This window comes from Candoia aspera, chromosome 12, assembly GCF_035149785.1.
Source record: "Candoia aspera isolate rCanAsp1 chromosome 12, rCanAsp1.hap2, whole genome shotgun sequence".
In the NCBI taxonomy this organism is placed as follows: Eukaryota; Metazoa; Chordata; class Lepidosauria; order Squamata; family Boidae; genus Candoia; species Candoia aspera.
Window position 1 is genome coordinate 5,085,990 of NC_086164.1, and position 16,736 is coordinate 5,102,725.

Genomic DNA, 16,736 nt, shown 5'->3' on the forward strand with positions numbered 1-16,736 from the left:
GCCTTAAAAAATGTTTCAGCCCCCTTTGCCTAGTTAACAGTTCTCGCATATCTCCATCAAGGTCATCTTCCTTACTCTCTACAGTAACACAACATCCCTTGAGCTGTTTGTATTAGAAGGAGAGAGATACTATACAGCCATGTTTCTCAACCTTGGCAATTTTAAGATGTGTGGACTTTAACTCCCAGAATTCCCCAGCCAGCCTGGCTGGTTGGGGAATTCTGGGAGTTGAAGTCCACATATCTTAAACTTGCCAAGGTTGAGAAACACTGCTCTATATAATACTTTTCGTTGGCATACTGGGAAGTATGATTGGTTAGCACAAAGGACATGCTGGGGCAATCACTTCACTGTACTTAAAGCTTAAACCTTTGGATTTAATTTGGTTCTGAGCTTTGCCCTTTTTATGATTTCCTACTTAACCAGATTGCTCTTTGAGTTATTATTACTGTCATTCCTAGCAATAGATCAGTTGTCTGGTGAGAAGAACTCCATAGTCTTACCTATTTCTCCCTTTCTGAAGAATGCCTTGTTTTCCTTCGGCAACAGCAAGGCTGGATAAACAAACCTTTAACCACACCCAGGGAGTGCAACCAGTATTTTGATACCCACATTGCTCGACTAGTCTGGCATTGTTGTTTTTTTTTGATGGAGATGTGATTGCAAGAGCATTAACAGAATGGGGTCGACTTTGTTCAGAACTGTTGATTGATTGATTGATTGATTGATTATATGCAATCAAGTCGGTGCTGACTCCAACCACCACTGTCAGCCCTACTTGGTAGTCCAGACTCAAACACCAAAGTCATGATTGCTAAAAAGAGGGAATGGAATAATCCTATGTAACCTCTCACAGACCACATATAAAAGCTTAAAACTGCCCTAAGACTTTTGGGACACCCTGCACCACATACATCCATAGACACACACACGCATAAACACACAGAGTATGCCAAAAGTCAGGCCCCATAGACTAATCGTAATACATTTTATTAATTATTTCCCCCCCAGAGAAAACGTTACTGTAGTTAGGAAGGTTCAAACATCATGCATCAAATGAGTAAGGAAGAGTTTAGAAGAAAATGGCAACCAATTTGAGCATTTAATATAATTTCTATAATGCATGGTCTACGGGGCCTGACATTTGGTACACTATATATATATAGCCTGTGGGAATGAGGCCTTTCTAGCATCCAGAAGCTTGAGAAAGTGGATCGCTGAGATGGAAGCGAAGAGCCGGGTTGTGTGAAGACCCTGTTGCAATTTCAGACCCATGGATTGTTTATTGATTGTTTTCAGCCATACAGATCGAAAAGCCAATCAAACACCTTAAAGAAATCATCCAGGTGGATGAGTCTAAGGTTATCCCTACTATTGCTTAATATTACAGTATCACTCATTTGGTTTACTATAAATTATATTTTTGAGCTTCTATGGAGGAGGGGGGCGGTCAGAAAGCTGGTCTCTACTCCTAGTCTAATAGCAACAGGAGGTGCAACACATTTAGGGGGCAGTAAATGAAAACTATAGCAAAATAGGGATGCCCCCGTTTGATAAAGACCCTCCCCAATTTCCCCTTCTCAAGCCTACATTCTCCCTTACAGGTGAGCTGGTTCTACCTATTATTATAGCACAGATCATAGTCCTCAGTCTTCACATCTGCAAAATGGGGATAACATCTGCCAGTTTTCAGGCTTGCAGGAGGGGCAAATGAACATGAGAACATTGTCACCTGACCTAGAAAACAACAGCGCTGTGTAGTATGATAAGCAATAGTGAAAACAGTCATTGTTCTGCCTTGTTTCCACTGTCAGGCAAGAAACTCATTAAGTGCTTTGTGTAAAGCAAATCCCAGGCCAATGAAAACACACATGACATCCTGGGCAGGGCGCATATGATGACAGAGGTGGTCATAGGCCTTTAAGAAAGGTAACATACCTCTGGAGTAAGGTTATTTGAGGGTCAAGTTGTAGAATTTTTAAAAGCAGTTCCTTCCAAGATGCACCATCTTAGGGTGAGCAGTCCTCGATGGAGGAGTGATACCCATTCCTTCTTCACGCAATCCTTCTTTATAGCTTCCTGCCCAAGCCTTTGGCTGTTACAGGGATATTAGTAATCCCTCTGCACCATTGAAATGGAGCACTAATTTCTGTAAGCAACAGACAGAAACAGCTTGCCTCTCGTATCTGAATATACAATAACGGGGGTCCCACCCACCCTCCAGCCTGCCGATTTAACCTTTCCCGCAAAGTATTCCTGATTTAATCATAGCACATTTTTATAAATGACATTTAAGAAAGCGAGCAGGTCTCCCGTATTCCTTCGAGGGGGTTTAGCACCTCCTCTCAAAGCAGTAATTAAAAAATCTATACACGCAGCCTTAAAATCTGCCTCCTGCTAGTCACATAATGCTGTAAACTGACATTTAACTAACTGCGTATAAAAGTCAGAGAAGGACGCTCTGGCAAAATTGGCCAAAGCTGACGGCTTTCCACATCAAGGAACAGTAATATGCTTCATTCATATGTAATACACACACACAAACACACACAAAAGTATCAAGTGTGTGTCACTTGATACTTGATACTGTAATATTAAACAATAGCAGGGATAACCTTAGACTCATCCATCTGGACAATTTCTTTAAGGTGTTTGTTTTCGGCCATACAAATCGAAAAGCCTATCAATCAATAAACCAGCAATCCATGGGTCTGCAATTGCAACAGGGTCTTCATGCAACTCGGATCTTCGCTTCCATCTCAGTGGCCCACTTTCTCAAACTTCCGGGTGCTAGGAAGGTCTCATTCCCACAGGCTGTTCGTTCGTTTATTTATTTTATTAGTTTTCAAATGTATATAGTTGCCCATCTCACAGACAAGCGACTCTGGGTGGCATAGGAAGAGCTAAAAAGAATAAATACATTAAAAATATTAAAAAGCAACGTAACATCTGTCCCTTGCAATATCTAAAACAAGCTTTTGGAACGAATAAGCGGGGCCAGATATTGAAAGCCTCATAGAGGGAACCTGAAGCAGTTTGACCAAATTAGCAGTTTTATCATGGTGGAGGGTGAGGGGAATGTTCAACACCTAATTGGAAGTCTCCACATTGCATATGTTTAGTGAGGTATTCATCCTGCTGCTATGAATTCCTTGGATAAAAAGTATGAGCTGCAAATACAATAAAACAAGAATGCCACCCAGAACTTTGGAGCAAGCTATTTTAGCGTGAAAAGTTCTTGATGATTTGTCTGCCTCTTCTTTAGTGCAATAATGTATTTTACGCCCAGGAAAGACACTTCTGCACCAATTAGGTTTGTATGCGCGATTTAAGAAAGTCTTTGTGGCCAAAAAGCAAAGTGGGAAGAGAGAAGGAATTGGCAAAGGACAGACAATGTGGGCAAGTAGATTCAGTTCTATAGCTGAATCTGTTTATCAGGAACTATAAATTACTGTATAATAATGATTGTATTGAGCGGGGGGGGGGGGGTGTTTGTGTGTGTGCGTGTGTGTGGCTAAAAGAATCATATTGAGAAATTGGACAAGTGATATTATTCCAGATGTCCAGGCATGGTTGTTGGAAATGGGCGATTTCTCTCTTTTGGAAAAGGCAGTATTTTCTACTAATCAAAGGATGCAGCAATAAGTGTTACTATGGCAGAGGTTTTGTGATACTTTACAGTCATATTTTGGACTAATTATATTATAGTAGTGTATTTATTAGTAAACCCATGTCTGGTGAAAGGTGAAAGGTCCCCTGTGCGAGCACTGAGTCATGCCTGACCCTTTGGGGGGATGCTGCTTTTGCGACGTTTTCTTGGCAGACTATAGAGCGGGGTGGTTTGCCATCGCCTTCCCCAGCCGTCACCTTCCCCAGCAAGCGGGGTGCTCATTTCACCGACCTCGGAAGGATGGAGGGCTGAGTCGACCTGAGCTGGCCGCCCGAGAGAGAATCCAGCTTCCGCTGGGATCGAACTTGGGTTGCGGGGAGAGTTTCGGTTGCAATACTGCCGCCTGCCACTCTGCGCCACGTGAGGCTATAAACCCATGTCTACTGATAAGTATAAAATATAAGGCAGATGGTGTTCCCATCTTTTTCTTTTCTTTCCTGGCTTGTATTTTTAGTGTGTCTGGGGTTGTTTTATATCTAATCTTTAAAAGTTTTTTTTTAATTTAAAAATTGTTTTGTTAAGTGTGTGTATGTGTGTATTTAAAAAATTAGAAAAAATATTAATCTCTAAATATTAATGTAAAATATTAGATACCTAACATATTAGAAAAATAAGAAAACCATTAGTCAGAGCTGAGATGTAGCTGTCCAACAAGTCTTTCTTAACATGGAGGCCTTATTTTCTCGTCCTTCCTGTGTCAAGCCCACAAGTGGCTAAAGTGGCTTGTCTTGAGGGTGTGGCAGCGTTTCTTGTCCCATACCTGGCCAATGACTTTGCACTGAGATGAATTACACTCCCATTATTTTTGTGTGTTAAGACGAGTGCTTAATTGCGACTTGGTTTTTAAACAACAAATTAGACCTTAACTGCATAGAATAATATCGTTCAGTCTTTCATTATGTTGATAAAGAGCCAATTCAAAGGCAGAGTCAAGCATATCTTCAATCCAGGGTTTTATGTGCTGAGTAGAAGTAAAACTAAAAGCAGAACAATTTTTTTGGTTACACTCCAGTCTGAACAAATCCCAAGTCCTTCAGGGAAGGATAAATTCCAGGTTTTGGTATAAAATTCAACAGCATCTTTAATAACATTAAACCTTATTTTTCTTCCTAAAATCCTATAAACCAGTGTTTCTCAACCTCAGTGCCTCCAGCTCCCAGAATTCCTGTCCTTCCCTCTTCCTCTTGCAACTGAGATGCCATGGAACCTTCACCCATGCCTTCGGTCATAGTCCAATTTTGCCCTTGCTCTTGCCCAGGTGGAGATTTACAAATCAATGGCTTTCCTTGAAATGAAAACCCAGCTAAGAACCAACATGGAGGGTGGAAGATGCCAGCTAGCTGAGGTTATTTTAGTACTTGCCCACTGGTCAGCTGGAGTTCTTACGAGGCCAAGAACAGAAAGAGAAGGATATTTGCCAACTACAACACAGCAGCACAAAAATCCTTCTTATGGTGATGGAGGGTAGAGTTCGCAGCTGTATGGAGGGACCTCAAGATTCCAGATGACATCTTCCCTACAAATGCTAACTCTTGCTTTTCAGGTGGAAGAAAGACATCTCTTGTGGATGCATGAGGACCCTGAATATAAATTGCAATTATAATGATGCTAAACAGGTTGATAATCAACTCATAAAATATATTTAGACATTTTTATTTAATATGTTTCTACTATTCCTGTGTATGGGTATTGGTGATTGAGCAGCATGAATGAATGAATGAATGAATGAATGAATGAATGAATGAATGAATATATATATATATATATATATATATATATATATATATATGACTGACTGACTGACTGACTGACTGACTGACTAATTTTTAGAAAGGTTTGACAGTTTTCTGAAACTTTCTGTTTTTTAGGATCATTTCTTCATTTTCATGGTGGTAATAAAATGTACCTACCATCCCCTGCCATCCTGGACTGATGAATCTGCAGGATAAAACAGGTAATTTCTAATCTGATTCTTATGTGCTTTGGGTGATTCTGAGTAACCTTCCTCATCTTACACCTCCCCGCTCTTTAAAAAAAAATGAGCAACTTTCAGTAGAATTAGAAAGCATGTTTTTTTTCCTGTTCCTTTTCTTGTCATTTCTTTTCAGCTATACTGTACATATTTTCTGATTCAGGGAAAAGAAGATGAGAATTGTTTTAGTTTGTCTTTTTTTCCACCAAATTAAATATCAAATACCTTCCAGGGAGAGAGCCTGTTTGATTTGGTGGTTAAGGTAGAAACCGGGAGACCGTGAGTTCTAGTGCTGCCTTAGGCATAAAGCCAGCTGGGTGACCTTGGGCCAGTCACTCCCTCTCAGCCCTCAGGAGGAGGCAATGGGAAACCACTTCTGAAAGTCTTGCCAAGAAAACTGCAGGGACTTGTCCAGGCAATCTCCGAGAATCAGACACAATTGAATGAATTAAAAAAAAACAAATTTCCGGGGCTATCTATGTGTAGCCCCAGTTACAAATAAGAAGGAAGGGGCAGCCACAAGCATAAGCTGATCAGTTTGTTAATCTGTCAGTTGGTTGATCAGTTGGCGGGATTCCATCCTTGTGTGTGATGTTGCAGTGCAAGGATGAAAGGATACAGCTTTCAATGTGACATACGATGCATATTTTGTTATTTTAGGTTCACCATGGTTAGAGCCTGTGTCTTGGGGAAGACCAAGCATTTACTGAAGTATGAAAAAAAAAAAAAAATGGTGGGTTGGCCTTAAGGGGTTTGGAGGAACCCAAACAACCCAGTAGCTCTGTTCACACAACACACTTAACTTAGTTCCTGAATGATCCCATTGTTTGGATTTTTATAGAAAAATAGCTAGGCAAGAAAACAAATAAATAGATCACAGAACAAATCAATCCAGAGTTTTCACTCAAGGTCAGAATGCTTGAATTATCAAAAGGCTTGAATTATCATAAGTTGGGCACATTATGTGAAGACCCGGCTCTCTGGAGAAGGCTGTAATGCTGGGAAAAGTGGAAGGGAAATCAAGAAGTGGGTGACCAGCAGCAAGGTGGATGGACTCAGTTACAGTGGCAACGGGGGCACCACTGGAAGACAAGAAGGGCCAGGCTGGGGAGAGATCATCCTGGAGAAGTTCTATCTATGTGGTTGCTAAGAGTTGACGCTGACTTGATAGCACATAATCAATTTATCAGTCAATCAGTTAATCAATCACAGCACATAGCAATGTACTGCAAACACCTGGACTATGTCTGCAGAATACTTTAAGCCGTTTAAGTATTGGCCAATCTGCTTTAATGTGTCTTGTGGACATAGCCAGTAAGTACTGGGTGTGTTCAGGGGGTCCAAAATATTGGCTGCTTGTTGGATGAAAAAAGCAAATTTAGGAGGAAAATGGAATACCATGAAGTGCTGTTGAAGCTGTTGGCTGGTAGGAGTCTAACTGGGCTAGTCTATAAGCAACATTTGGCTGCCATTTCACTGGTCTTTCCTATCTGAAACATTAACGTGTGCTATGCAACTCCACTGCTGGAATGGGGAGACATCTGGCTTGTTGTTTATACGTGAGGGTGATTACAGAAGTCTTTGTGGGTGTAACATGCCATGCATGAGATTTCTCTACTGCATTTGAGGTAGTGGTTGCTTGCAGCAAAAAATATTTGGCTGCACCCATTTACCCATGTAAAAATGTCCCTGGGGCACCGGGTGTGGTCCTAGCTTCTTCGTGACAGTTCTCCTGAGCTCCTGGTTTCTGATTGATGGAGGATGAGATTCCAACAGATATTTTGCGCATCATTCTGGTGGGATTCTCTCCCTATCCCTAAAAGCAGCCTTCTTCCTCATCACTGAGGTCCTAGTAAAATAGTTGGAACATAGAACTAGATTTTGCTTTGATCGTCTGTTCTAGCCTGTTAGGTAGATCTGTAGTGTGTTGCCTTGTCTTTAATCTGGATTGGTAAATCTAATGCCAATCAATTAATTGTGAAATAATTGCAAAATAATTGTGAAATAATTTCTCCTTTAGCTTGGCTTATTGTTTCTAGTTAGTTTGATTTCTCTCTGAACTGAGGGTCTATGTTTCAACACTGTCAGCTCCATCAGGTAGACCAGACCAAGGAATCAACTCCATAGGAAGACTAAAACTCTTAGAGATTGGCTATAATAACAGAATCTTGCAAGTCTGATTGAGCTAGACCTCCTCTTCCTTCTTACACTCCAGTGAATTAGGAAAGTGTCTGTCTGAGCCACTTCTGAACATTATCTGAACATTGTGGCCTTAGAAAACCATTGTGTATCGCCATCAAGATCATCTTCCTTCCTCTCTACATGTAGTCAAATTGCCACTTAATGATGTATGCTCATGGTACAATTTTGAAAACCTTTCTTTTAGCAGTTTAGTAATCTGGCAAAATAAGGACAGTATGCATACAACCAAGCTGCATTCTGAAACTCCCTACTTAACTGTTTGGTGATGGTAAAGTTCTATGCACCTCTAAACAGTAGCTGGATTTGGAACACCACAGATTCAACAAACCAGGTTTGTGTGGACTTCAGATCCCAGAATTCCACAGCCACATGGCCATTGATGAGAATTCTGGGAGTTGAAGTCCACCTGCCTGGAAGTTACCAAGGCTGGAAATGCTGTTCTAAATAAATCTCGGAAGGAAGGGGATGAGAGATCTATGTCATTCTCTGTGTGTTCTCTTGTGGTCTGTCTTAAAAAAGATAAAAATTCTGGGTTTGAAAGTTGGTTATCTGCTATATCATCTTGCATATCATTATTGTTATTGTTGTTATAGTTATTATATTTATTTATTTAAACTGATTGGCCACCCAACTCCAACGATCAATGATTCTTACTTTTACTCCTTACCGTGTTTTAGAAGGATGAGTGAACAGCCTCGTTGCTGTGCAGACAGCTGAATAACGGATACAACTTTATGGATTTTTAAAATATAATTATTGGCTGTAATTCTGGGTATCACAAACTACACATCTCAATGAGCCAGGGAAGAAAGAGAACTGCAGTATCAACCATTAATTTAAGATGTTCATTTATCTATCAGATTTATATAGCTGCCCATCTCACAAGCGTGACAAATGTTGTCATTTTGCAATGCCAGGTAATGTTTGTTATGCCAGCAGAAAGGTGACTATTGCATATTTTCATTCCAGAACTCTGAATTGTGTAAACAAGCTGATGGACGAAGATGAGAAGGACAGGGCAAAGAGGTACAAAGGGGGAGCCTGTTTGTGTCCTAAGGGAGACCCGGGGCTGAACTGTCTCTTCTGAAAATCTTGCAATGACTGTGTTGTTTTTGATAACAGCAATAAAACAGAACAAAATAAATTCACCCCCGGAAAAAATCGGATTGTGGACATTCTCATTTTTGATGGTACAGCAAAACAGACTGAACACAGCCTGTTCATTATTGCTATGCCCAGCAAAGGTGACTAAGGATAAAACTATTAAAGATCATTAGTCCAACATTGTCGTTGCATGATTCCTCTGTTCCTTAAGGGAGTCCAACATTAATGGCCCCAACAGTATCTCTGTCTAAAATTGGATGTCGCAAGAGTTAGGACACAGCTTTAGATATTAGTTGTTTAGATGCAGCCTTTTCCAAGCTGGTGTTCTATGGGTCTTTTGAATCACAGCTCCCATCATCTCCATTCAGGAAGCTGAAAATGACAGGATTCCCCCATGTAGGAGAAGGCTAAGTATGTAAGGGCTGAGCTTCTGCAACATGATGTTGCTTCTGCAACATCAGGTGGATTGCTTGACTTGGGCTTTGCATAGTGCATAAACACAGCTTTGACGTAGGGCTTTGTGCATTGTGCAAATTCAACCACTTATTTACTCAATAAACTGAAGTTAAAGAGACCAGACCATAAATAAGATATCTGTAAACTCAGTTAAAAAGTCCTGCTGGATCAGAACACGTCCATTCAGGGGTGTCCTTGGGGTACGGTAAAAAATGTCAGGATGGTGGTTGTGATGGTGCGATCAAAGCACCGCCTTCTTTTAATGTGCAATGTACAGGTGGAACTTTGGTTGCGTTGCACAGCCGCCATCTTGTCCTTTTTGACCATACCCTGTGGACCTCCTTGCATTTGTCCATTTGTCCATTTGTCCATGGAAGTGGAATTAAGTTCCCCCTCTTTTTTAAAGGTAACTTTGTGTTTCCATTGACCAGGGCATCACGCAACAAGTCAGAGAAGAAGAGAAGAGATCAGTTCAATGTCCTCATTAGGGAGCTGTGCACTATGCTGCAAGGCCATGGCCATCCACTCAAGATGGACAAGTCTACAATCCTACAGAGGACTATTGACTTTTTACAGAAACAGAAAGGTACTTGAACCACCTGCGAACACCTTGACCTCTGCCCTTCTTATTACTGCTGCAGATTCTGTTTCATTTTTCAGTGTTTTTAAAAAGCTGGTCATGACCTTTAAAAGGTGAGCAATGCCTCTTTGCTTCAAAGCCAAAGCATTTTCTAATTCTGGAGTTTGAGAACGTGCATGCTTTCAGAGCCGATATTTTAAAGTCACCCGTGGCGGCGCACAGCCATTTGATGGGACACTTTGCAGAGCGAGAGCTCTCCCAGGTTGCTATGTGAAGTGTGTAGTCCTCTCTGTGGCTCAGTAAAACCATTGTGAGGACCTCCCTGTGCTCGCTTTGTGAAGTGCCCCTCTGAATAATTTGCACAGCTTTGCATATCCCTGGTCATCATCTCATCTTTGGGACACCCAATTCCATACTTGTGTATATAGGTGCACTGCATGATTCTTTTCAGTCTAGTGGCATTCAGTGTCAAGGGATGACTCTAGCTTTTCCTATGAGTGGGGGAAAAAAAAATCTCAGTTTATTTCTTCCTTCACAGCATACATAACTTTATTAAATCTGTTCATGCCTCTTCTGACTAAACCTTAGAGTCATTGCATTTTTTTCTGTACTCTCAGCTACACTGGCAAGATAATGTCAGGGTGGTTTCCTAGAGCAAGAACATTTCCTGAGGGGGGGGGGATGTCATTTTTTTCATCTTCCATGCTTCATGCCTGCAGTGTTGTTTCTTAATCCCCTTTCATCCCTTCTTTTCTCTTTCAGAAGTCACAGCACAAACTGAAGCCTGTGAGATTAGACAAGACTGGAAACCCTCATTTCTTAGCAATGAGGAGTTCACTCAGTTGATGTTAGAGGTAAGGCGACATTATATAAATGCATGGATGGGAAAGCAATTGGTAACAGGAGAAGGGGATTGAGGAATCACCAGACTTTGCTAAGAAATACTTCTTGCCATTGGTGAAACAAAGAAAACTGGAGCAACCCAGATACTTTCTGAGAACCAGAGTGATGTCCTGGTTAAGGTGCTAAACTATGACAGGATCAGATTCATTCTCAACCACAGAAGTTCCATGGATTACTTTGGACCACTTGCTCCCCTTCAGCCTAACCCACCCCACACAGTTCTTCTTGTAGGGATAAAATGAGGCAAGGTTTCTATCTAAGTTGCCTTGAGCTACTGGAGGAAAGATGGGATATAAAGCTCATAAACAAATTCCTAGCTTCTGATGTATAAAATGCTCATTGATCATTGCCACCTGGTTCGAATACCAGATCTTGCCTAACGCCAAATATAACATGCCAACAGCATTCTATCTGGGGTGGCTAGTACCAGTTGCGTTGTTCAGCCATTCTGATGTAAATAGACCAGCATTTGTGGTTGGTGCTGGGCAGACCCCACTTGGTGGAAGACTTGCAGAAGATGGTTTGGAAGTCAAAAACTTCTTCCTGTTTCTGGAGGATCCATCTGTCATGAGAGGGCATAAAGATTTACCATGCCTTGCAGTTTGCACAATTACAAAGTCCCAGCTTTGTGCTGGGTGTGTTGTGTGGACTGGGAAACTGATACGTTTTGCACTTGCAGTCCCTAACTTAGAAACATTTAGGAATTTGCTTGAGTTTTAGTAGAACCTGTGATTTAGCTGGTTTTCCTTCACCACCATTCCTTAGTGAAATCAATAATCTGCACATGTAGACAGAAGACCATTTTCTATATCTTGTTTGCTACATCCTTTTTCCTGCAAACAAGGCATTTCACTGAATTTAAAGCAAGTTCTTTTGTGGAGTATTTTCTGCTTCTTTTCCATCACCAGGATTTAAGGGCATGTCCTGGCCTAGAATTGCTGCAGCTTGACTATTTCCTTCTCAGAGATCCAATGACTCACCTTCTTTAGAACAATCTGTTTATCTCCACCTGCAAAGGTCTCTTGATGAACTTGCAATTTAATCAGATCAAGCTTCTGCCTAAGAGAAGACAAAGTCTTTATAGGTTTCACTTGCAGATGGTTACTTCAAAACTTGCTTGGCCTTGCGATCCTTTTGGCAATTCATTTTTCCTGTCCTTTCAACCATCAGCAGTTCCCATCTTTGATTTAGGGACAAGGTATCAAGGGAACAGAAAGAAAGGGAAATTAGAAAGACAGGGAAAGCTAATCCTTTTGAAGATGTATATTTCATTCTCAAACCACATCCCCTTTGCAGTAGACTGTCATCCAGATATGGATTAAGAAAAAAATAAGCATTAATTTATTAATGTAAGGGAAACTGAAATCTTGAACACCATCCATTCCCAAATTTCCTGCTTTGTGGTTCCAAGTGGTTAACCCAGGGTTTCTCAACCTTGGCAACTTTAAAATGTGTGGACTTCAACTCCCAGAATTCCCCAGCCAGCATGGGTTGAGAAACACTGGATTAAGCAAACACTTTTTTTTTTTCTAAAGCGGCAGCAATTTCCAAAGGGAAATGGAGAGATGCTGGTAACTTGTTCTTCTTTCAGTAAATTATCAAAGGAACACTCATGTCATTGAGAAGGACCAATTTCTTCCAATCGTACAACTTCTGACTTGGGTTCCAGAGAGGTATTTGACATAGAAGAATTCTCTTAAGCTGTATGATCCCCTAAATGCACTCAGCTGTGCTGAGCTTGATGGCAATTCCTTCTGAGTAAACGTGCATGAATTGGCACTGCTGTGTAAAATGAAGCTTTATTTACAATTAAATTAAGAGCCCTTCCACTAAAGCAAACATGACAGTGCATGAATTATAATATTATACCCAATGACTGTTTCTCCAAGCATCTTACTATCCAAGTTTTCCCAAAATGTTTGTCAAAAAGAGTGATCAACAATATATGTTGGGTGCAAATGCTCGCAGGAGATCTGGTCAGTCTGTCTATCTGGACCAGCCTGGGACAGATCGCAAATATTGTTATCCTCCCCAAATCAAGCCAGCCACATTCTTTTGTCACACAGCAAAAATAACACGGATAATGCACTCCCTTCTCTTGTCTTCTGTTGGTAAAAATATAATCACAGCCAATAATTTTGCTGCCCTTTTGGATAATCCAAATCTGTTGCTCCTTCTGCTTAACCGTTAAGACAGGTATAATACTTAATGCTGAGCTCACACGTCAACCTGGTATCCTGAGCAAAGTTGAGTTTCATAAATTCCACTCCGAAAATTTAACTTTGAAATAAATAGCCTTGAGGTCAGAATATATGCCGTTTGTTCCTAAATTATGCCTTTTCCACCCCCACTATAGGCATTAGACGGCTTTCTCATTGCACTAACCACTGATGGGATTATTATTTATGTATCTGATAGCGTCTCTTCTCTTCTTGGACATTTACCGGTGAGTTCTAACTACACAGTACTTGGACATCCCTTTGCTGTCCAAAGAAATATTGATATGAATGGTAACACTACATTATAGACAGCGACAGTCTTTCAAAGGCTGGAATAAAACAATTCTTGTTGCAAAGGGGTGATGCGTTTTTTTGGTCCTGTAAATTGCTGGGCTTTCAAGAAGTGCTAGAAAATTAGGAAAGCCAAGGACTATAGCAGGATAGAATAAAATATGCGTTTTAGTCCTTAACAGAGGCATTATTATTATTATTATTATTAATTAAACTCTCAATGACTTTGGGCTGTCAGATCTATGAATAAGTTATCATCGATCTCTACATGAGATGGGTGGCTATATACACGTGATAGACAGAGATAGATAGATAGATAGATAATCCAGTAACTGAAATAAGTTGCTCCATATGGCAGAGTCCCATCAGGGGGTTAACAAATAGCTTTGGCAAGCAGCTTTCTCCTGCCATGCTTTCTAAGGGCACCACTTGCAGTTGGGCACAGCATAATAATATACCCGTGATTGAAAGGAATTTTGCCCCAAAGGATCAATTGCACAGAAGACGTTTACCCAACCCATTTGGGTGCTAATGGGAAGATAACTCTTAGCCAAGATGCCAGTCCATAAAATGCCCACCAGTCAGCCCACAGATGTGTCAGAGTTCCCTAATGATCATTGCTCTGTTTGATACCATCTCAACGTAAGTGTGTGTGTGTTCTCCTGCTTGTGCGAATGAGAGACCTTCTTCTAACTGAGTGCGTTTGGAGAGGGAAGGTGGTGTTGACAGCCTAGAAAATTCTGCTCCTGTCTGATTCTTGCCTTCGGTCCTGTTCGGCAGAGAAGCATGTTCTGCTGCAATCCAGCTGACGGTGTGTTGGCCTGGACCTGCCCTTTGGCAGACATTGTTCACTTAGACCTTGTTTTCACAAATAGAAGATGAGGCCGTAAAGTTAGAAGGCCATCGTTTTAGTTTATAACTGAGCATTTTCCAGTGATTCAATACTGCTCTGCACTGAGAATATCCTTCAGAGAGAAATCTAGGTATCACCCTAGAAGGATCTCACCTAGTTTTCCTGGGATACCAGATTTCTGTATGTCCCAATTTTTTTTCCCCGAGAAAACATTTTTTCCCCAAGAAAACATTTCAACATGCAGTTTCACCTACAGCTTGAAGTCATTGTGTGTGCACCTATAGATCTGTTTGTGCTCTTGGTGAGAATCTGGTCTCAGTTTCCATCTATAAATCAGAGATAGTAGTTTCTTGAAAGAGTTCTTGTGAACATGATAGAAATAAGGAAAGTAAAAGGGTTGGCAAACCACATGTCTTGAAGTCCTGTTTACACCCTTGTGCAATTATTAAAGTCAATGCATAAGATAAGGCAGCCTTGAGAAATCACTAGTAATTGAAGTTAAGTAGTCATACTAATTAACCTTAAAAAAATCACCATCGTTGTATACCTCCCAACAACTCTGGATGGTATTCTTTACAACAGCGGCAGTTTTAATATTTGAATAACTAATGAGAGAGATGATGGTGATTATTAAGGTTTGCACAGGTGAACTGAGTTGACTACATTTTGCACAATCGTGTTAACTCTCTACCATTGAACATAACAAAGCATTTTTTTGCCTCAGTCAGATTTGGTGGACCAAAATATATTAAATTTTCTACCTGAGTGTGAACAGAACAATGTGTACAAGCTACTTTCACCCCACATGCTCGTGACAAACCCAGTAACCTCCGATTTTCTAAACAGTAAGTGATGCATTGTGTTATCTCCGGCAAAGAAAGTGTAATTTTCCTAAAGTATGCTGTAGAAATAGTAAATAGCACTAAAGGTGTTAACAGCATAAGAAAAGCCTTGTTCTGTGAGCCCATAGAACTTAACCTAATCCTAATCCTGAATCTCTTTTGGAGCCCTCCTGTCAGGAACTATTCCACATTCAATCTAGTCCAACTCCTGATTAATGCAGGATCTACTACAGCATCTCTGACCGATGACCATCCATCTTCTGCTTGAAGGATTAGGCTCTTCTTATATTTCATTCTTCCACAACATGCATAATTTTTGTAAACTGATATCCTTCCCTCCTTTAGCTCAGAACTGAAGGATCTCAAACATAATATGCCTTCTGTTATAGTTTTTAGTTCCCTGATCATTCTGGTTGCTGCTTATCGCTACCTTTCCATCTCTACAAAGTCTACTTACAGATGTGGTAACCAAAACAGATCACAATATTTGAAGTCTTGAACTTCAAGTCTTGAAGTATTGAACTCCCCTATCAAAAAATTACTCTTACCTTTTCTTAAACCTGATTCTTTTATTCTCCCCTGCTAAGGTGCTCCTGTAGCAGGTTTTCCTTGTGACACCAGGAAACCCATGTTTCTTCAGTGGCACTGTAAGGATCATTTCAATGCTACCAATTCTTTGGTTCTGCTAGGAACCTGGAATCTCTGCCTAAAGTTCCTAGATAGGGTTTAATTATAGAACTGATCCATTTCACTGATTAAACAAACTAGCCTTCACAAGAACCTAAGTGGGACACAAGGTTTCTTGTATTTATTCCCCAAATCCCCTCTTTCGCTGTTGAGGAAGACTGCATAAACTGCATAACGAGGTGATGATTCAGGTGCAGAGTTAATCTACAGTTTTACCAAAATCCAAGAAGTGGCACTTGAATTGGAGTTAGATAAGGTGTTAGCAAGTACAGGTGAATAGTATTCCTTCCAAATTCATACTAAGGGAATTTGGAGATCAGATTTTATGGGCTACTAAATCTGATAATTCTCAAAATGGCTCCTAACATTTTCTTGGGTTTTGTTTGGCCACAGTTAAGTTGCACACTTAAGTATCTTAGCTAGCTGTCCTCAGCTGACATGGCCATTGAGTGGGAATTCACCAGGTTAAGGAAAACCAACTCAGCCATAGCTAAGCATGAGCTGCAAACCAGGGTATGAAACCTTGGTTACCATGAGCAGACAGCAAATTGTAGTTGCAGTGGTTTCACTGCCTTTGTCCAGGCCAGCTGAAGGATCAGGCATAGCTCAAGGACAGCACGTTGGGGAATGCTGATGTAGGTGGACTCATAATAATGTGTGTTCTTAGGTTCTTAATCTTAGTACTTATAGCAGTGTTTCTCAACCTTGGCAACTTTCAGATGGCTGGACTTCAACTCCCAGAATTCTCCAGCCAGGAGAATTCTGGGAGTTGAAGTCCACATGCCTTAAAGTTGCCTGGGTTGAGAAACACTGACCTATAGCATATCTGGTGGAAAACAGCCAGTGATTTGTTATTGATTGAAAACTCTTTTTGGTAATAAAGGCTCCTTCTCACTTCTGCTGCAAGACATTTTTTTCATGTTTACCCCTTTTGGTTTCTTGGTTTCTATGCACAGT

The 16,736-nt window shown here is 40.7% G+C and overlaps 1 protein-coding gene across 1 annotated transcript in view; it reads left to right on the forward strand.

Moving 5' to 3' along the window:
• The first annotated feature begins 8,776 nt into the window (after nt 1-8,776).
• Nucleotides 8,777-16,736, forward strand: part of PASD1 (PAS domain containing repressor 1) — a 33,478-nt gene continuing 25,518 nt past the window's right edge. The window contains exons 1-5 of the mRNA XM_063313714.1: nt 8,777-8,870; nt 9,836-9,990; nt 10,747-10,838; nt 13,244-13,333; nt 14,975-15,095. Of these exons, the coding sequence (XP_063169784.1) occupies nt 8,839-8,870; nt 9,836-9,990; nt 10,747-10,838; nt 13,244-13,333; nt 14,975-15,095 (490 nt within the window). The 5' untranslated portion in view covers nt 8,777-8,838. The remainder of the gene's footprint in view (nt 8,871-9,835; nt 9,991-10,746; nt 10,839-13,243; nt 13,334-14,974; nt 15,096-16,736) is intronic.